The 21,863-nt window shown below is 37.4% G+C and overlaps 1 protein-coding gene across 2 annotated transcripts in view; it reads right to left on the bottom strand.

The window, feature by feature from the left end:
* LOC117963410 (plexin-A1) overlaps positions 1 to 21,863 on the bottom strand; it is a 197,925-nt gene that overhangs the window by 79,352 nt on the left and 96,710 nt on the right. For both annotated transcript variants that reach the window (XM_058988788.1, XM_058988789.1), the window contains exons 5-8: positions 8,896 to 8,996; positions 4,901 to 5,024; positions 4,169 to 4,322; positions 3,730 to 3,829 (exon numbers count right to left, since the gene is read on the bottom strand). In XM_058988788.1, the coding sequence (XP_058844771.1) occupies positions 3,730 to 3,829; positions 4,169 to 4,322; positions 4,901 to 5,024; positions 8,896 to 8,996 (479 nt within the window). The remainder of the gene's footprint in view (positions 1 to 3,729; positions 3,830 to 4,168; positions 4,323 to 4,900; positions 5,025 to 8,895; positions 8,997 to 21,863) is intronic.

Raw genomic sequence — 21,863 nt, 5'->3', positions numbered from 1 at the left:
GTGTGAGAGTTTATACAGTCCATCAGCCAATACTGTTCCAGAGCGAGTAACGAGGCACACAACACTGTTAATCCCTACTCACTAAGCTCAGGGAGACTTTCCTGCGAGACCATCTACTGCACAACAAATGTGTAAACATGTTTATCTCTAGCAAGTTTCTTGGTCCCACTAAGGTATAATGAACAAGCCAGGGACACAGCCCCTTATCTCCACACTACAGTGAATGGACCTCTGTGTACTTGATCTCTTAGGCTGCAGGCTCCAAGAGGAATAGCAATATTCCAGTGAAGCGTGCAGAAAGGAAGGAGCGTATAGAAGTTTGCTGGTTGCTGCTTTTTGCCACCAGAGGTGATTAATGATACAGACCTAAAAAGTGTGTGTGTATACACTGTATATATATTTTTTTTTAAAGGATATTTTAACCTGTAAGTTGGGCCATGTATTTGCATGCAATGGAATCAGATTTTGAATCGGAAAACTTTATTTGAATGCCCCAGGTTTAGCAGAAAGTGCTGTACAAGAAACTAAGTCAAGTTGTTAATTGAGCGTTGACTTCAGTTTAAAGAATTTCGATATTCTTTTTGAATAGAAAGAGTGTCGTTTTTTAAACCTAACAGTTCATGTTAACTGGCACCACACTCCCGTGACACTGAGTGAAAAAATAAGCTCTACAGTAGAGGGCTCTGTGCAAACCCAAATCAAAACATATTACCATCAACCACAAATTATTAATTCTCTAGTTTGTTCTTTCATGTCTTTGTTTGTCCAAGATTGTGTGGTTAAGAGTGCTGGCGATTCAGTTCTATATCATTTGAATGTGGGTGTCCTATTGGTATTCTCCACTGAGAAGCTATTCTACAGGCTGAATAAGAGCTTTTTAGTAGCTTATAAATTGCATTAATGTAATCTTTTCATATTAAAATTACCAATGTGTGGTGGTAGAAAAACTAACCTTTGAATACTATAGTGACATTATTCCCTCACAATTTAGCGTGCTCTGGTTTCTTTTATTTTTAAAATGCATTCACCATTATGCGTTTGATTAAGCTTGTTTCAAATGTAATGTATTTGATGTCAAAAAGGAGTGCTTGAAAATTCAGTAAATTGCCTTCTGTGGAAGACCCCCATGAGCAACCTCTTTATTCAAAACTTGGCTGAGTGCTTGCTGCCGCTGCCTAGCAACAAAGAGCAGCCCCTGCCAAGGTCAGAGTTCAGATCTCAGCAAACAATGGCAACAAGCACTTGTGCTGACCCGCTGGATTTACAGTAATGATGAACTGACAAACACAAGTAGCAATTTGCTTGCACTGTAAATGTGGGATTCTCCGCCTCTTAGATACACAGCTCAGCTACAGATCAAAGGCTTAGCTCATTTCATTCTTTATCAAAGCTTTTTCCGCAACACATCATTGACCGCGTCCATAAATTGCATTGTTTAACAAATTCAGTTCCGTTGGCTCTCACTCAATAAACGGCTGGAAAACAACTGGAGAAGTGCAACCCAAGTCATTCACAAGCTGCCATAGATGGTGTTCCTTCATTTGACTGAACAGCTTTCTGAGGTTAGCCTTGCAGCCCTGTACCTAGACAGATAGAACCGTCGCTATCCATTATATGTACTGACCCCAATATAGTACTTGCTGCTTGTCCTGTCAGCTGAACCACTAAAACAAGTGGTAAAGCATATATACAGGTGTATAACTCCAAGCTCTTTCAGGGGGCTTGTTACTGTGGCACCAAAGGGGTATACAGAGACAGCTATTTACAAGGCTAAACTTTGACCCATCCAGAGCTGGGTTGACTTGTGGCAGGCTTCAAATAACTGTCCACATGGAGGCTCAAAGCTACAACCTTCTACACTGCTCTAACCACTGAACCACCCACCTAAACAGAAGAGGACACAGTAAAGGTTTGGCACCAAAAACGATCTTGGTGAATCTTAGAAGTGATATTCAAAAGCTGCAAGGCTATTCATATATCTGTGTGTGGAGCTATGGGCCTGGGTGGTTCTTGGGGTGCAATACTGTATTGCAGTCTGAGATAAACTCAGAAAATATATATTAGCTTCCCCTCCTTTACTGTATGAAATTGCTCTGTTGTGACCCAAAGCACCAATTTCTAGAAACCCCTTCACATGCATAACAATGGAAGCCCCACACCAGCACATGATTTAAGAGAAATGAAAAAGAAAATGTTTAATTAAGCTGTTATTAGGGCTGCAAGTGATTCTCTTTTTATTTTCCTTAGCTTTCGCTTAATGAGACAATGGTTAACTTGGCAAAGATATATGTTAATTAGAAGGTTATTACCATGCAAATGTATGCAATTTTTAATAGAGAAATAAAGGGGGGGGGGGGGGGGGCAGATGTCCTCTTGATCCCAGTACATCTGGAGAAAGATAAATCTCAGCTCTGAGCTAATGCAAGATGTCATCTTTAGAAGATAAAAGGGATGGGATGTCAGAGACTATGGTGTTTCTTGATAGTAGACGAGTGTACGGGAGCTGTGAGGTCCATCACAATTACTCAAGCACTTCCACAACAGATATAAGACCCATGTGAACCAATTCAATTGAGGATGGGGGTTAATATAAACTATAACTAAGACAACATATTTGGTCACTCCACTAAAAAAGAAGAGAGAAGAGAATTTAACTCATTATAACAGCCATGCAAGTGGGATGTTTATTCATTATTTATTGTGGAGTTGTGACCTCAACATTCAGTAAACATGTATTCAGTCCTGCGTCTCTCTTGAGCACAGACTACCAATTGTCCCAAATTGTCACATTTAGTGGAGTACATGCCACTCATGTTTCTATAACTGGTGCTCGTATGTCTTAATGGACAAAATACTAATGGTATTAATGATTATCAGGACCCCCCCCCCAGTTTGGTTCGGTGCAGAGGGCCCAATGCAGAATGTCATTTGGAGATAAACTGCAGTTGGCGGTTTAAACCGATCTCATTTGGCTGGGTTATTCAATGGCAGTGTTAAAGCATCACTTAACATTTAACAAGCGTGCTGACAGCTTTGAGCAACAAAGTATCCTAAATTTAACACAGAATATTTCCAGGGAAAGGCCAGCCAACACAGTTACAACCAGCATGGTGAATATGAGCAGGCTCAAATCACAACAAAAGGCTGATTCATACAGGAAACTATAAGAATGATGAAAAGGCAAGGGTGGGAGGGAAGCTGCATACATTACCCTCGATAATACACAACACAATGCTCTTTTAATGAGGTGTGTGTGTGTGTGTGTGTATGTGTGTGTGTGTGTGTGTGTGTGTGTATATATGTAATTGTGGTCTTATATCACAGTTGCAAGTTAGATATTTTGGTTTAATGGTATAAATCAGTGGTTTTCAAATTGGGGTACGCAAGCTCTTGTCGGAAGGTAAGGTAAGACTCTACACTTGTCGGAAGGAAGGTAAGACTCTACTCTAGCACCCCTTTTTAGGGTACCAAGTATGGAAAGTATATATGGAAGACGTGCTTTAACTTGTGCTTACTAAGGAATTTAGTGCGTTGTTAAAAACAAACCCACAAAATACAACTTTACCTTATTTAGTCTCAGCTTTCTTAGAGGACCTTGGGACTTCTACGATTTGTCCACTCAAGGTTAGACAAATAATTAAGCTCACAGTAAAACCCAAAATAGGAGTCTAATTTTCATCATGATGTCCTCAGGCTCTCAACCAGGAGTTAGGATTTAAATGTACTTACGACTGGTGAACACTGCAGTTGTAGAACACAAAGTCGACACTTGCAAACTTCTTCCCAGTCTCTTTGGATTTGAGGTACAGTTTGACTGTTCGTTTATGTCCTGGAGGAGGGGAAGTGTGCTTTAAATTACATGGCCAAAGTTATTATATAATACAATTACTTTAGGTAAGTTTTTTTTTTTACTATTAACTGTACTTTAAGCCACACTTCCTAAATAAAATGTTACTTGGAGAGTAGCATTGTTTGTGGATCTATTTCTAAGCAAAACAACAAATATATGCAATTGTTTGAATCATTAAAAACTAGCAGTTTAGGAATTGGTTTATTCCTCTCAGAAAAACATGTCTTTGCACTTATTTCAAAATAGAGCCTCAGTGTCCTCACTTAAACACCAAACGACCCTTTTTGGGCATTGCCAAATACATCTTTACAAACTCACCCTGGCCCCTCGTAATAGGGATGACATCTTTTGCAGAGGGAGAGAGACAGTAGATGTTCCCATTCTCAATTCTTCCCTCGCTCTCCGTCAAATCCTCAAAGGAGCAGTTGACTCCAGATGTTAGGTCAGGTACATTGCGTGCCTGGAGCACCAGCTGAAAACAAACAGACAAGCAAGACCTGTATTATAGCAAAGGTAGCGATGGACATCCACCAAGCTCAGGTCTGCTCATGCCCATTGGGCATTTTGTAAGCCCTACATAAGCACCCATAGATATCAAGATCCTTGCCTAGAGAAACGGAACCTGGATGAATGCCATAGGCCAGTTATATGGTAGTACTCAATACACATACAGACCTACACTGTATTGCATGTAACAAATAGCATGCTTGGTCCTTAAAGGGTTAAAAGAAGTAGTAGCTAAAGGTTTTAATCATGTATTACCACTAGCAATATTACCACTGGTACTTATTTTCTTCTGTTGCTCTTTTGATTCGTTCTTTGTATTGTATATTTGGAATACGCTAATATTTCAGAAGACAACAACTCTAGAGATGAAAAGTTTCAGTTTCCTGCGGCTTCCTGGTTCCCAACAGCAACCAAACCAGGTGACCTACAGGAAAGTTAGCAGCGTCGCATTTTAAATACAATGTGGAATAGGGGCTGGCTACACCATCAATCACAAGGGCCTGCGAGGGAGCTGCCTTGTAAATGACATGCCCTTGTACTGACCTGGACCTCAGACATGGTGACGGAGATGTTCTGCGGTTGGATACTCAGCTGCACACACTGGTGCAGGTCCGAGGCGAAGCGCTGGGGCTCGTCCGCTCGCTCGCATTTATCCTTGCGGGAGCAGCTGCCAGGGTACAATGAGGATTCAGTGAGGGTTTGTGTTGTTCAAGCGGAGCTCGAGGGAGCAGTATGTGAGCGATGTACACAGAGAGCTTGGTTTGGGTGTTCGCTCAAGCTGCATCCCACTCATTTTAAAACCTTTTGCAGTTTTTGCATTAGGTTTCTGGATCCCATGTGTATATTCTCAGAATATCACTAAAGTCACATCTCACTGGACACATACAGTCTAACTTCACTTTAACAAACCCCTTTTTTTCCAAGAAGCAAGAACTGTTTTTTTCAATGGAAATTAGCCCTATTAGAAACGATCACTTTTACAAAATCTACCTGGATAAAACGATCTTGGTAGTGACTGACACTGAACTTTCTCCAGTGTGAATGTGTTATTCTCTCAGTGAAAAGAAAGACCTTGGTAGGCTAATACAAAGATAAGGCTGATTCATAGATAACCTATTGTCGTGCGAATCATGTGTGACGTATGCAACCGTTGCCATCTTCACACAAACTGCAACCATGGCAACAGGCGTGAGGAGGTAACAAGATTGAAACAGCGTGCATTGAGAAAAGCACGGAAAATATAAAGCAATCTGCACTGGATATGTTTTCCAAGAGAAAAGGCACGTAATTACTGAATTCAGTATGCAAGTGTACTTTTTGTTTTTTTCATTTCTTTATGGTTTTCTTTTAAATATACAGTTTATATGTTGATCAATGTGAAGTTGTCTTGAAAGACTTCTGTATACTGTATGAAGATGTTCAGTTCAATTTCGGCATTTCTTCATTATTCTGATATAGCAAATTGCCAAATTATATTTTAGTGAACAATAATTTTAAAAAAAAACATTTCTCCAGGTCCCAGGGGGGGTTCATTATAATGAAGTTAGACTGTATGTAAATATATTTAAATATTGGCCAACCTGCTTATAACTACCATACTGTTCAAGGGACTGTCTCATTTTATAGGCGATTTACCACTGGAATTCATAGGACAGGTTTGACAAATAATGGGAAACACCCCATACGGAAAATAAATATATTTTTAATATATGGAATTATATATTTTTTAAACCAGAAATGTATTTATAATATATTGTCTTAAACATGACAAGTTGCTTAAATATATTTATAATATACTATAAATGTATTTTGTAAATCAACATATTGACATTTATACATTTTATTTTTCTAAATTATATTCAAAATACATTGTAAAATATGTTGTAAATAAATGTATTCACATTAATATATTTAAAAGTGTATCCAGTGTTTTCAAACAATATATTTATATATTGCATATAATTGGAGACTTCGACGGTCAGGCAGCACTAAATTTAAAACAAGAAGGCTTCATAAGTTTATCCATGTACAGCAGATAAAAACATAGACACTGTGATTTTAATTCGGTAAATAAGTTTATTCTTGACGGAACAAATATGGCCGTTAATCAATCTTTCTGCAGATACCGAAGTGTTACAGATATCTCATAAAAAATAACTGGGCTAAGCCTAGTATTTAGATGAAAAAAAAAGAGGGGTCAATAACAATCAAGGACACAATAGGCTGTTCATATTTTAAGTTCATATTTAAACTGTATCCCCACCAATATGAAAAAAGAATGAAATTGTAAAAATGTATTTCCAGTTTTAGTGTTTTTTTTTTTTTTTTTTACTTTCATAGCTCTATTTTCAGCAACAATTCCATAGCTTTTTAATTGGAAGCAGCAGTTTTTTGTAACGTCTCATAGTTTCAGAAGAACAATGTTAGCAGGTCTACAGAGAAGCAGCCCAAACACCTGTTGTAATGCAAACAGCTTTTTAGCATATGTTGAAAGCTTTTCATTTTTGTACTTGAGTGTTTTATATATACTGAATTTTCTCAAAATGTTGATATATTCCGTTATGTTTAAAGATAGTAGTTATTTTTAAATGAAATTGCGGAATTCCATTCCTTTCTTATTTACTTGCTTCATATCTGTTTGGTGGAACACATGCAAAATATGGTGTGTGTCCAGGCACTTTACATTATGTAATATATTGTGAATACATTATATAATACATGTTTAGTAAATATATTGAATAATACATTTCTAAAACATACATGGACAATATAATTGATATATTGTTACCTGAAATTATATTTTAAATATATTTAAAATATGTTTAAGCAAATACATTGTAAATATATTTTCCATATGATGAAAACGGGCCAATTTTGTAATATGTTAAATATATTTTATATAACGTTACATACATAATACATATATTTTTCCATATATTTTATCATTCCCAAAGACTATGAGTTTTATATGAATAATATGTTTACAAAAATATATTTAAAATATATATATTTTTAGTATGGGACCCAAATTCAGTGAGAGATTAAAACTGTTAATTATTATAATATTAATTCATCAGACATAACAGTAGGAAGCTATGATTGTAGATACATATATGGAATAATTAAAAATTATCATTTTATTATTTTAACCAAAGACTAACTTTAGCTTGCAAAAAGAATTGTGAATACAAACGATTCATAATTACGGCAGTTATAATTAACAATGTAATACTTCTGTAACTTGGGCACAAAGATTTGCAAGCTGTGTTTTTATTACTGAGCTATAAAAAGTGACATTTACATAAATAGATGTGTACACACACAGAAAGCCGCACTAATTCATTCAGTACCATTGGCAGGAAAGACACACACAAACAAACAAACAAACAAACAAACAAAAGGGTTTAAAGTCTTAAATCAAAAGTAGGGAACTTGGTTTTGGTTCCAAATTAGCAAAATAACCTTTGTTATACCACAAAGTTGTGAAGCTGTTTACAGGGAACTTGAGTAATTGAATGAGCGATTGTAGAACATGTTCAATAAAATCTAATATATTTTAAAGAGGATGTGTACCTTTAAATAAATACATGTTTTGTCATTATATTAATATCTGCTGACTCGAGTAATTGCTAACACAAAAACCAAAAACGACCCATCTTTCAGCCTGGTTTTACATAGTCAGCAAAAAAAGCAACCACTTTGTAGGATATATGTCCTAGTATATATTGCACTCAATTCTGAGCTGTTACAAAAACAGGGACACTTATCATCAATCATGTCAAGGCAAGAGACATCTGTGATTTCTGCCTTGTTGAGAAAGCAGCTCATTTCTTTGTAACGAAGACAAAACAGAGGTCAAGGAGTGGAAAAAGGCAGAGGCCCAACTCGGATACCTTCTAGGAAGGCAGGTGTCATTCACTTGAGTAAGGGGTGGGGAATTGGATTTAAACAGCATGTAGCGCTGAGTAAAAGCTGCTCAGCTTGAAAGATAAGAGGCAGGCCTTGTCACTCAGTCGCTCTTTGTTGCATCACTATAAAAAGTCTTGTAGCTGGCAACAAGACAACTCTTTGAAAGAGATGCTGACTTACGAGGCTTCACAAATTTAATGAAAGGCTTAAAATTCCTTTCAACAGGAGATAATTATTATACGATTGTACTAAATTGAAAAGCAGTAAATGGATTTTGTGTTTAAAATTCTGGGTTGGGGTTCAGATTAGTAGACGACCAACCAAGCGGTTGGTGGTTAAGAGGGAAAAAAAAGGGTGGTCCATAAAAAAAATAAAACCATTAAATATGTCTTACTGTATACTGCATCCATTTGCAAAATAGTTTGATCAATTCCATATTGAAGTGTGAGCTTGATTAGCCACAAATATGGGTCTAATGATCTCATAATAAAATGTGGACTGGCTCTTGGCAATAGGAGTCGTATTACCATTAGGTAACTGTACAGTCAACTGGAATTTTATTAGGAAACATGTCTTTCTATTAAAATGTTGAAAGTGTATATAGCCATTCCAGGCTCTGTAGTACTTACATATTATGAAGGACACACCAGCCACAGTGAGGATCCTTAGAGCCCAGGCACTCTCCACAGCTCCTGTACTGCTCACAGCTTTCCACTGGGACTCGGCTCACCTGTAGGGGGTGCAAAAAACAACTTGAGCAACATATCCAACATGGTGGGGACTTGGCAATTGTGGCATATACAGCATGGGGATTGGTAGAGATGTATTTATAAATCACCAGTGTTTTCTGTATAAAATATACCTTAAAACATTAAAAGAAGTAATGTTCACCCATGTAGATAATATTGCTGTGTATCCATCAAATGGTGCTGGTTATATAATCAAGATGAAGCAAAGCTTAAATGGATCCCCACCATAAGAAGTCCCGAATATGGAAAGACAGTATTTTGTTCATTATAAAAAACGGTAACAGAAAAAAGATTTAAAAAGAACCCTCATTCTTAAGTACAGTTATCTCAGCACATCTGTATCAAATCGACCCACCAGTTGCAAAGCTTATACTGCTGTTTTTGGAGAAAGTTTAATTATCACAACACTAACTTATTTGCTTATACCGAAAAGCCAAACAGAGGTGACCTATTTTCCATGCATGGCAGTTTGAAGGCAGTTTTACAGCTTGAAGGGACAGAGGCACATGGAAGTTATGTAAACTTATGTATCTCCAAGGTCACATGCCAAGATATCCTAAGAACAGCCTCCAGTGTCAACTTATACAATTAACACGGCTACGAAGTGGGCTTAAACCATATCCAAAACACGTCTTTTCAGTCTCCCTCTATCAAGTACCATCTGTGCCTAAAAGTCAGACAGAAAGTGTGCTGTATTCTGTAACACTGCCCCTGGGAGGAAGGCGTTTTGAATGCCATTACAATGTTTGCTCTACAATAAAAGTCATTTTCATAGGATTTAATAAAGAGAGCAGTTTGAAATGTGAAATCAAGTTCTTATGAAAAGGAGTAGAGCTCATGACATACATCAACATAATGTTTTTGTGAAATATGAAATTCCTTGTGTTGAATTTCTAGAATTCCCTACATTTGAATATGGGTAGACTGACAGTGCTGCATACGGGAGTTCCACCCTGGGCAAGGACAGTGTTTGACAGTAACTGGGCTATTTCTAAAGTAGGCTATTTCTACATCAGCACACTCAAACACCACTTTGTGACATGCTCAGAGTCTAATAAATGACAGCAAACTGTCTGGGCCTCACCTGAAAAGTTTCAGATATGTTGGTGTTTATTTCTGCAGTTGTCATGACACTTGTTTTACAAAAGAAATGCAGATTCATAATATTTCTTCGAGAAAGGTCTAGTGTCTGTGAATGTGGGGTATAACAAGATAATGAAAAAGCAGGGTCTGTTACTGCGGCATGACAGAACTCTTAATTACTTCAGTAATCTCTTTCAACGTTAAAAAGTCCTTTATAGCAGGGATTATTAGATGTGTAGGTCCTCACATAACCTAATAAGGAGCCACTAGTAAGAAATGTTGTGTTAACTATGTTAATGGCTCGTAAGCACTGTAAAATGGTATTGCTTTCCATAGCAGGCATACATAGCACCGTACAGAACATCCTCACACAACTGAGAGCGAGAGATAAATAAACTGGATCAATATCAGGTCACTTTCAACTCAGTCCCAGCAGCAGATGGAAACAAGGTACTAGTGACTAAGACTGATAGACTCATTACCTGACCTGAGCTGGATTCTAACTAAAAGTATCTAAAAAAGATGCGATTTTAGACTGCAGTGCCATCTGCTCCTTCATATATTTAGCATTGAAGACTGAAAATTTTAGGTTAGCAGACCAAATTGTTAGTACAAACTGAATGAAAATGACTCTTGGCATCCAAATTACAGCAGAAGTATATATTTATAAATCTGAATACAGATTTAGTTGATATATCCCCAAATTGCAATGGTTCCCTAGTCTGGCCCCTCTGCTGAATAATCTTTACTGGCCAGTTCACAGACTACTTAATGTTTAAAGGTTTAGGATGACAAACCCAAAATAAAAGATGCTGAAGAGAAAATAGTTTCTTCAAAAACACAATGAGGGCAGTATAAACCTAACTAAGATCATGCAACAGTCTCTTGAGGATTGTACCGTCAGACTGGAGAATTGCAAATGTAATACCGATCCACAAAAAGGGAGACAAAACCAAACCAGGTAACTACAAACCAATAAGCCTGACTATTATATGTAAACTTATGGAAACTATAATAAGATCCAAAATAGAAAATTACCTATATAGTAACAGTATCCTGGGAGCATGGTTTAAGGAAAGGGAGATTGTGTCTAACTAACCTTCTTGTTTTTTTTGAGGATGCAACATCGACAATGGATAATTGCAAAGCATACAACATGGTTTATTTAGATATCCAGAAAGCTTTTGACAAAGTCCCGCATAAAAGATTAATTCTCAAACTGAACACAGTAGGGATTCAATGAAATGCATGCACGTGGATTAGGGAGTGGTTAACATGTAGAAAAAAGAAAGTAGTGATTAGAGGAGAAACCTCAAAATGGAGTGAGGTAACCAGTGGTGTACCACAGGGATCAGTATTAGGTCCTCTGCTCTTCCTAATCTACATTAATGATTTAGATTCTCGTATAGTAAGCGAACTTGTTAATTTTGCAGACGACACAAAAAAAGGAGGAGAAGTGGCAAACACTGTTGCAGCAGCAAAGGTCATTCCAAATGATCTAGACAGCATTCAGAACTGGGCAGACACATGGCAAATGGCATTTAATAGAGAAAAGTGTAAGGTACAGCACACAGGCAATAAAAATGTGCATTATAAATACCATATGGGATATACTGAAATTGAATCTATAAAGAAGACCTAGGAGTTAATGTTGACTCAGAAATGTCTTCGAGACCAGGGGTCTCCAACCCCAGTCTTGGAGAGCTACTGGGTCTGCTAGTTTTCATTTCAACCGAGCTCTCAGTTACTTAATTGCACCAATTATTGGCTTAATTAGTCAAGATTAACAGGTGCTCCAGATCTTTAGCCACTGATGATGTAAAGACACCTATAAAACCTGCAGGATAGGGGCTCTCCAGGATGAGGGTTGGAGACCATTGATCTAGACAATGTAGGGAAGCTATAAAAAAGGCCAACAATATATAGTGAAAAGTGTTGAATTTAAATCAAGGGAAGTAATGTTCAAACTTTACAATGCATTAGTAAGACCTCATCTAGAATATTGATTCTGGTCAATTCTGGTTCAATCCTGGTCACCTCACTACAAAAAGGATATTGCTGCTGTAGAAAGCGCGCAAAGAACAGCGACCAGAATTATTACGGGTTTAAAAGGCATGTCATATGCAGACAGGTGAAAAGAACTGAATCTATTCAGTCTTGAACAAAGAAGACTACGCGACAATCTGATTGAAGCATTCAAAATTCTAAAAGGTACTGACAATGTCGACCTAAGGGTCTTTTTTCGACCTGAAAAAAGAAACAAGGACCAGGGGTCACAAATGGAGATTAGATAAAGGGGCATTCAGAACAGAAAATAGGAGTCACTTTTTTTACACAGAGAATTGTGGGAGTCTGGATCCAACTCCCCAGTAATGTTGTTGAAGCCGACACCCTAAGATCCTTCAAGAAACTGCTTGATGAGATTCTGCGATCAATAAGCTACTAACAACCAAACGAGCAAGATGGGCTGAATGGCCTCCTCTCGTTTGTAATCTTTCTTATGTCAAACACTTTATTCCGTCACAAAATCATGTAAACCCAACCAAGTTTACACTTAAGAAACCACAAACCTCCGCATTAGCTTTAGAAAATCTTTGCTTATATTTTTTGTGGGATGATCCTCAGTTCAACCCTACCCAATTCACCAACTCCTTCCCGCCCGTCACGTACTACATTATGACTTCAGGCAAGACTTGAATTAAATCTACCAAAAAAAAGGATAATACATATTTAATCCTTAAATTAGTACATTATCTAACACCTAAAGAATGTTAATTATATCCCAGGACATTCGGTGAAATGAGGATGATACTTTACCCAACAATACTTTTCAGCTGGCTGCCTGCCAATGAGAGATGTACGGCTAGTTTTACAAGGGGATACAAGGAGGTCCACGGCAGTGATTTCCTCAGGTGGGTTTGATTTAACGAGAGAGGAAATGGTCTAATGAACAGACAAGGTTGCCAAGAAACAAAAGAGCTCTCTTACCTACACTCAGCTGACAGCATTTGAAATCTGGAGACAGTCTATACAATACAGGTTTAACAGTGGAAACCTTCCATTAACAATGTATTATTATTATTATTATAATTTATTGTTAGTTTATAATAGCTAATACATGCCTTCACTATAATGATATGCTTTTCTTCGGTATATTAGAGTAAAACCTGTATTAAATCTTACAAACTGATCTGAATATTTTTTTCTTATTCAAGAAACCTGGAAGCTAAAGATGAAAAAATTCGACCAATTTTCCAGTTAATTCAGGATTTACCATGTAGCGATTTGTATATTTAGGCTGTATACGAATATCTTAAACTGTAGAAACAAAAAAGTGCCTCAAAAAGTGAGAAAACACTGTTTAAATAAAAAAAAAAAAATTAAAAAGCAAAATCAAATTCCAGATGGTGTACTGGTATTTCCTACATATTCACCACTTCTGCCCCAAACTGCATCATAGAATATCACTAAAGGCACCACAACAAAAAGTTAACCCCTAGTTACAGTTTATAAACATGCATGTCATCAACATACAACTCCTACACTTACTTGGCCATCATTATCTGCAGGGTTTATACAAAGAATATATCCGTCAGCCACAGATGTAAGGCATCACGTTACCTTTTTAGCCTGTGACACAGGAGTGTCTGACAGGAACCGACAGGGCGGCTCCAAGATATACACCATCACCCATTAATCCCATCCAAACTGTCAAACAGTAACTAGATATCCCATAACTCATAATGACAATAACGTGCAGTGAAACTGAACCTCTTTTCAGAACAACCCCAACACTTAAATCGGGGAGTTGCTGCTTTATTTCAGTTGTATGACCTAAGCAAGAGGTGAGACTTGTTTCTTTAAAGTGAGTCCTACAAGCCTCACTGTCTGCATACAGCCAGATAGCCATTAAAACCGAAAGCACTTTTCTCAGATGGAAATGTAATGCACTACCAAAAGACAGACAAACAAAAATGGATAATATGAATAAAATGAAAGGAACCAAGCTGCACTGGGTCGGACATCTGGTCTAGAGAAGTGATAACAGATGGAGGCAATGTAACAGAACAGTGGACTAAGATATCAGAGAAAGTACAAGGAGAAATAGTGTGACTTCTTGATATCTGTGGAAACCTGGTGTCAAATTGGATAAGCTTTTAGCAAGCAGTCAATTAAGAACATAAGAAAGTTTACAAATGAGAGGAGGCCATTCGGCCCATCTTGCTTGTTTGGTTGTTAGAAGCTTATTGGTCCCAGAATCTCATCAAGCAGCTTCTTGAAGGATCCTAGCATGTCAGCTTCAACAACATTACAGAGGAGTTGGTTCCAGACCCTCAATTCCCTCAACGTTTTGATGCATTTTATTAATAAAACCAATTATAACTATACAAATCTTTCTCAATAGACAAGTACATGCAACAATGTTCATAAAAAAATATAATGTTTCATTTAAGTCTCACACTCCAAAAGCCTTCATTTCATCTTTGCATTACAATAAAAGACAACACAATGGTCAGGCCTTAAAATAAATGGTCACAATGAGTTTCTTTGATTTGGTTCACAAAAGAGGACATCTTAATCTGCCCACAAAGAAATGTAATCTTGACATTGGTATCTCATGCTGGAAGGTGGGGGTGGAGGTTCCTCTGGTGTTTTGTAATTCCTCGATCTGTGCAATTGGAAGGGCATTAAGACAACAATGGGTTGATGGATAGTATACCAATCAGATACCAAAATCTGTGACAAGGTGTAATTTAGTAGGAAGCAGCCTTCCCAATCTGGAGAAGATTTCTTCCTTTTAATCTGGCCATGTACTGTACAAGAATGGCAAATTGTGCCATACATCACTTCCAAGCCCCAGTCACGAAGAGAGAAAGCTTCCTTGACTGGCCAGACAATGACATACTCTTTGTTTTTAAAAGGACAAAATGTCAAAAGAATAAAAATGGCAGACTCCTGCTCTTTCAGGGAAGAGTCTTATCAATGAAGCACCGCACCAGACTGCCATTTGTCTAAAAGGAAAGCTAGAAGCGTCCTTTCCAAATCGCAGAACAGCGAACAGGTTTGCAGAGCTTGTCATTGCTGTACCCTCTAGCACTACTGTGTCTGAAGCAAGGTTACAAATACAGCAGTGGTTACATGGATAGACTAGGCTCATGCAGAAAATATACAATTAGCAAAAGCACAATGGCTAAGTGGGACAGAACAATCATTTACAAGCCTAGTAACGTAATACTCAAATAGTTCCATAACCAAGTTTACACCAATACGTAATTCCTTGGTTTCTATGTGTACATTCTTCCATAGTTTAATCTGATTGTTTTACATTCTCCAAAAGGTAGCTCAAGCAGTCCAGAAAACAGTTACCCCTTCTGGAAGCTGTTTTGTGATCAAGAAGTAGATTCTTACTTTTTAACTCCATGGCCAAATGCCACAATCAGCACTTTGAGTCATAAGGAAGTTTAGTCCAAAACTGGCCCTTTATCAAAGCTGTTCCCCCACAGTCATATTGTTTTTACTAATGATCTCACTGAGGGAATACCAAGGCCCTTTAGGTTTACTCCCATTCTCATTTTTTTAAAAGCAAAATGAAAGTGAATAACTGCAGATCCAGCACTATAAAAAAAAAAAAAAACACACCACCTAGTAAACCCTGGTTTAACTGCTTTATAATATACTGGCTTAGACATCTTTAAAGGCTGGAGGGGCTACTGGATCTCATAAACCTTTTAATGCTTCATTTTCCATTGCAGCAAAGACTTCCATGTGAATCCTAAATCATTGTACAGAAGCTTACTTCAACAATTTCCATGCAATCTATTCCTGTGCTTACCCTTTTCTAAAATCAAGTTATAGCCTGAACAATTCATTTTCTGCATCATCAAAGCAAGCATTTTCACTGGTCCCATTTTCTTTTGTTGAAGATATTTTGGTTACTTGTTTACGTTATATACCAATTTGGAATGGCGGATTTTTCAAAGTCAACGCTACGGATGAACTGGTATCACTTCTAGGTTGTCATTCAATAGTCTAGCAGCAATCAGACCATGGAATCTACAGCATGGGGACCAGGATGCAGCAGTTGATCTATGAGGTAGTGTTTGAAATATTTGCATACTATGAACTAACAAAAACAAGAACCTAAAAGACTGACTAAAGATGGGTGGGGTAATTTTAATAAAGCTAATCTGAAAGTGTTGTTTACTACTACACTTCAGAAAGTACTAGTACATAATTAAAAACGTACAGATTCACGTTCATCGTTCCCAAATCTCACAGCACAAATATGGTTCCCAGCAATATCTTCACGTGATAAGTCAACCACCATCCCAGCAGTCAATCCTATGCCTTTATCATGCGCACACATGATCCAACCCCACAACCTTCATCTACATACCAAGAAAGGAAAGCACAGAAGGACTAATGTGGCAGAACGGTGGTCGCAGCCCAGTGAGAATGTTGGTATCAATGTTCCCACTGGTTAAGCCAGGCAAGCCATCCATCATTGCTTGACTCCAAAATCATGAAGACGCTGGAAACAGCTCAATGGACTTTACAGCAAGTATATATTTACCCTCTCTCGAGATATCCCTAATGAGTTGTGCCTAAGGGCAGATACAACTAGCCAAATGAAAACACAGAATTCCATGAATCTTTCAAGCCATTTTGTTGGACTGTTCCAATAACATTGTAGAACTTCTTGTAAATTTAAACTACATAGTATATATTCTTAATACCATGTTATATACTGCATTCCTCGATTAAGACATCGCCTTGTAAATCAGATTCTAGTCACCTGATTTTTTTCATAAGTGGTTTCCATCTGGTATGACCAGATTCAGACTGCTTCTTAATTGGTCACAAGCTCTGGGAATTGAAGTAGTGTGTCACTGTGTCATTTGCATGGAGGTTACAATTGTACATGGAGTTGCATTCAAATGTCATTTAATTTTTAAACATTTGTCTCTAATTGTATAGAACATAACAGTAGAGTTGATGTGTGCTGTTGCCAAAAAAAATAAAACCACTGTCACTGTATGTATCTCAATATACTGTATATAAAACACATTTTTTTCCAGTTATCACTTCATGCTAGGGACAATATATCAGCTTTAAAATAAAGGTGCATTCGAAAATTGTATTACAGCTACGAATAAAATACACTTTTATTTGGGCTATGTACATGTACATATATTCTTACCAGTTTAATTCTCGATGTCTGGATGAAATAGTGTCTCCCTGCTACCTACAAACCCGACGTTCACTAATCGAAAATTTTTATTCCAGAATTAAACAGACAGTTTAATGTCCTCCAAAGCGCTACAGTTTTCTGTCGGGAAGTTTTAATTAACCGGTTTAGAACATTGGAAATGCTGAATTGCTCTGTCAGTTTTGTAAATTTAGTTTTTGAAATTTGAGGCACTGTACAACACAGCTCTCAGCACTGGCATTTGTTGTGTGGGAGAGGGGGCATGTGTGCATCTCCTCCTGCTTGAAATGAACATTTAATACTTTGGAAATTGTAGGCAAGTCCAGTAGAAGAGATACTTTTTTGTTCAAATGATGAATTCTAGATTACCAGCAGTGATAACCTTTTAAAGCCAGAGTAGCATTGCTTTTTTGTCAAAGGTATATTCAGTGTTCAGCATGTTATGTCTTCTATATATAACTAACTAGTGAACTAAAAGCTGCCTTCCATGCAGTGAAGATTCTAGTTCTTATAAATTAATTAAGGACAGGCAGCACCCCCGTTTAGTTAATCGTGCAATTTAGTATGTCTACGTACCAAATCACAGTGTTCTGTAACAAAAAAAAAAATCATTTCTCCACAACTGCTGAGACACTAAACCACCCTATACTTCAGAACAGACCTGACTTGCACAGTGGTTAAGAAGCTCTCCAACAGCTCCCCTGTACAGATAACTCCCAATACAACATCCATATCTGAGTTAACCAAACCTCTATCAGAATCGATGGCATCAAAATCACCGCTTCAGAACTAGTGTTTTACACATCCCTCCAAAAGAATACATGCAGGACTGAGAGAAAGATGAGATTCCAAGATTCAGACAGCAGGCATAAAAATGATCCCTTGCAAAGCGCTTTTTCTGACAGACTCGCAGCATCTCTCATCCTGCAGCTGTCATTTCGATCTTTTACTCCCACAACCTTACTGGATTCCCTCCAAAGGAAACATTAGGATAGCGAGTTCCCAGTTACTGGATTGATGACCAAAGGACCAGATGCTATTTATTTAGCTTTTTGGATAGTATTTCAAAGTAAAGTGGACAGGCACATTAAACTCCCTTCTTGTTTGATTGCTTTTCCTAGTCACACTCTACTGAAACAGTAACTAATCTGCCCAAGACTTCTATACCTGGCCTGTGGTCTAAGGGCATTACCAGTATTTCTGCATGCAGAAGCATAGACAACTTCAAATTGCCCTGTACTGTAGTTGCCTTCAAATCTGATGCAGAGAATTTTCTTTTGAGAAGCTAGCCTCTAAGCGCAAATTGCCGACTCTAAATCTTCACAGGATACAATAGTACAAGGACAATACAATTAAATGAAATGAAAGAAGAAATGAGAAATAAATAAATAATATAAATAAATTTAAAAAAGCCAAAATCAAAAGTAATGAAAAAAGCTTTGCCTTGAACTTCTCCGGGTGCAATATTCAGAGTAAAAAAAAAATAGATGTAGTGGGATAATGATAAATAAAACTGCTGCTAGATGTACTGCATAATACCGGTCTAGAAGAGCATGAGGTAAAACACAATACAAGAACAGGTCTCCCTTTTGAATAAGCACCAATTATATAGAGAACGGAACCCATTAGCACTACTGGAGTCTTGTGCAGACTTCCCTTGCCAGCAGCCAATGTCAAATTCCCTGCTGACCATTATTATAGCCGCTGCTCTTGGCTGGGAGTTCTGGGGCCTGACTAATTGAATTGGTTGGCGAGTAGGCCAAATACAATGTGTTAATAGCACTACTTGTTTTGAAAGACACCCCGGATATTACATTTGCTACAAAACTATTTACATAAGAATGCCATCTCCAAGAGTGGTAGCTCTTTATACTACTCAATGTAGTGTGACTTCGTAATGGTCTGTTTCTAGTGACTGTCTGGTGAGGTCTTATGATTTTCAACTGTCACTGCCACAATACACTACCACCACACACTACCACCACTTAGGATAATAGACTACTGGTAGCACCTGATGGCCAGAGCTCTTTTCCTACTTTTAAGATAGGGACTGAAACACTTCCTTAAGAAAATATAAATAAATAAATAAATCTGTCACCAACAATGTATACACTCTAAAAATCATTATTCTTGACTAATACCAAGGGCCCTGCTTTGAAGCAAATGTAAAAGCAATTTGAAACAAAACAAAAAAACACACACCTTTTAAAAATGGTATACAACTAGAAAGAAACTACTCTATATAATAATGCATCTTCTCCTTTCTGCAAAACAAAAATAAGTAATTTCTTGTTTATACTGCTACAAATGTACCTTTGCTTCAAAAGAGTGTTATTACAGTTAATTTTGGGTGTTCCCATAAATTACAGGCAGTGTTGTGTGATGCACTGCCATTTAAGATTCTAAACACTGGAAATAAAGTAGATTAAAACCTCTAACTACTCATGTAATTGCACATGGTTCTTTTGTACAGTGGTTTAGATGCTTGCTAGGGGAGTGGGTGGTTTGTGTCTTGCCTCTGTTGCATATCCGGCTAAACCAAATACATTAACTGTAGTTGCCATTTATATATTTATTTAAATTGTATTCATCATCTCTAACTTGCAAGCATTACATGTTCCCTGTCGACTATAAAGCAAGATCACTTTTTGTTTTCTACTAAAATCTGAAAGAAAATTGCTGTTGATATTCAGGTCGTCACTTTCTGAATCTACCATGTGCAATATATTTATAACTGCATGTTACATCATTAATGCAAGAGAGTTCTGGTTTTCGGATGCTGCAAAGTTGCTCTCAATCTGTCAAAATCTGACTTTGAGCTGGTATTTGAAGATTCATATTGCACAATACTCCCTTTTAAAGAGATGATTGATTGCTTTCCTAAAGAATTACCGAAAACAGATCACAGCAAAGCTTGTCAGAAATGCAAAGTTTGCTTGTTTTTAAACCAATATAAAAACAACATAATACAGAAAGCAGTCAGCAAAAATCGCAGTCAAAGAATTCCACTTTGTAATGTATCTTTTTTTTGTAAAACACATTCAATTTCTACTCACATTTAGGTTGCAATTTGTGGTTTTGGAGAAAAATTAATAGAGTTCTGCTGTGTCCTTCTAATTTCTAGAATATAGGAGTCTTGTGGTTTCTGGTATTGGAGTTTCTGATGCAGGCTTCACATAATTGTATGCTTAATGGAAGGAAAAGCTTGGACTTAATGCCTTTCTGTTAAATAAATAAATGAATCCATGAATTTCAGAATTTGCTTAGGGAGGTGGAGGAGGTCATTATGGAAATGAATAAAACTTCATAACAAAAAATGGGAGGCCTTAACTCTGTAGGTAAGGGTTAGCTACCCCCTTTCATTCAGCTCCACTGGAAATACCCAGCAAATATTCACCTCGCTTCTAACTCTAATACATTGAATTACATTTTGACCCTGCTGTATAGCCTGCAGGGCACAGGGTCAAATCAGCTCAATAGCTGCTCGATCACTGGAATAAGAACAAGCCAATCATACCGAGTGCTTTTTTTGACAAGTCTCCTCAGTCACTCGCTCAAGAACTGATGAATATATGAACAAGATACCTGTGGGAAATGTACCAACTAAAACTGAAAACATGCTTCTTTTCTTTTATTGATAAAGTTTGGTTGAATTCCTTAGCACTGACTTACCAAAAGGCGGCCTGCAAGTCTGTCTTTACTGCAAACAACTTCTAAAATACATAAAGGCATCACCAGGAGGCTGCTTCTAGGTTCTGTTTTGCAGCAAGCATCCTGACCACAAGGCTAATAGTTTAAAATGAGGCTATCCAACAGTTAAATTCTCAGAATTTCCATAAATATCCCAATATCCCAAGCTCCTGTCATTGTTTCTAAATAAAGCATCACTTATTGATCCATGACATTGTAAATTGTATTACTGCCATATGTTATGTTTTAATTATTATTTTGCTTTAATTAATTATAAAAAGGTCCCCAATGGCAATTACAGTTTCTCTCTGAATCAATTATTCACCAATTAGTTATTTTTTACCACAGTAGATCCATCCACCCATGTATGTACTTATTGCCTGTCTCTCATAATCTCACATTTCCAATCTTTTTGTAATTCTGCACATCGAGGCGGACTAGTCTACTGGACACGGTCAACAACTTGATATATTAACTAACCCAAGATGCCCGGTATTGAATGATCATGCTATTTCTCATCCTTCAGGGCAAGGTTCAAGTCCGATAGGCTGTGCAGCTCAGAGGTGGGAGGGGTTCATGCCTATTCGTTGACCCATGCGATGCAAGGTATAGGCACTACTGATGACAATCCCACATCTTTCCACAAGCAATTTATCACCAAGATTAGTCAGCCACTGTTGTCGAGCACATCAAGCTTTTCTGTTCTTTCCTTTAGGACAATAGGGCTGGGGTGGTCACATTTATGAATTGTGAAGGCAAGGTATTTTAGGACCAAAGATGTGTCATCCCCCCCCCCCAAAAGCTGTCCCTACTGAGGATCAACTGTGAAAAACCTTCCATCTTAACTGTCTAAAATATTTATTTA

The sequence above is a fragment of the Acipenser ruthenus genome, chromosome 16 (genome assembly GCF_902713425.1).
Source record: "Acipenser ruthenus chromosome 16, fAciRut3.2 maternal haplotype, whole genome shotgun sequence".
In the NCBI taxonomy this organism is placed as follows: Eukaryota; Metazoa; Chordata; class Actinopteri; order Acipenseriformes; family Acipenseridae; genus Acipenser; species Acipenser ruthenus.
Note: the sequence above shows the minus strand (reverse complement) of the source record. Positions and strands in the feature narration are given on the sequence as shown.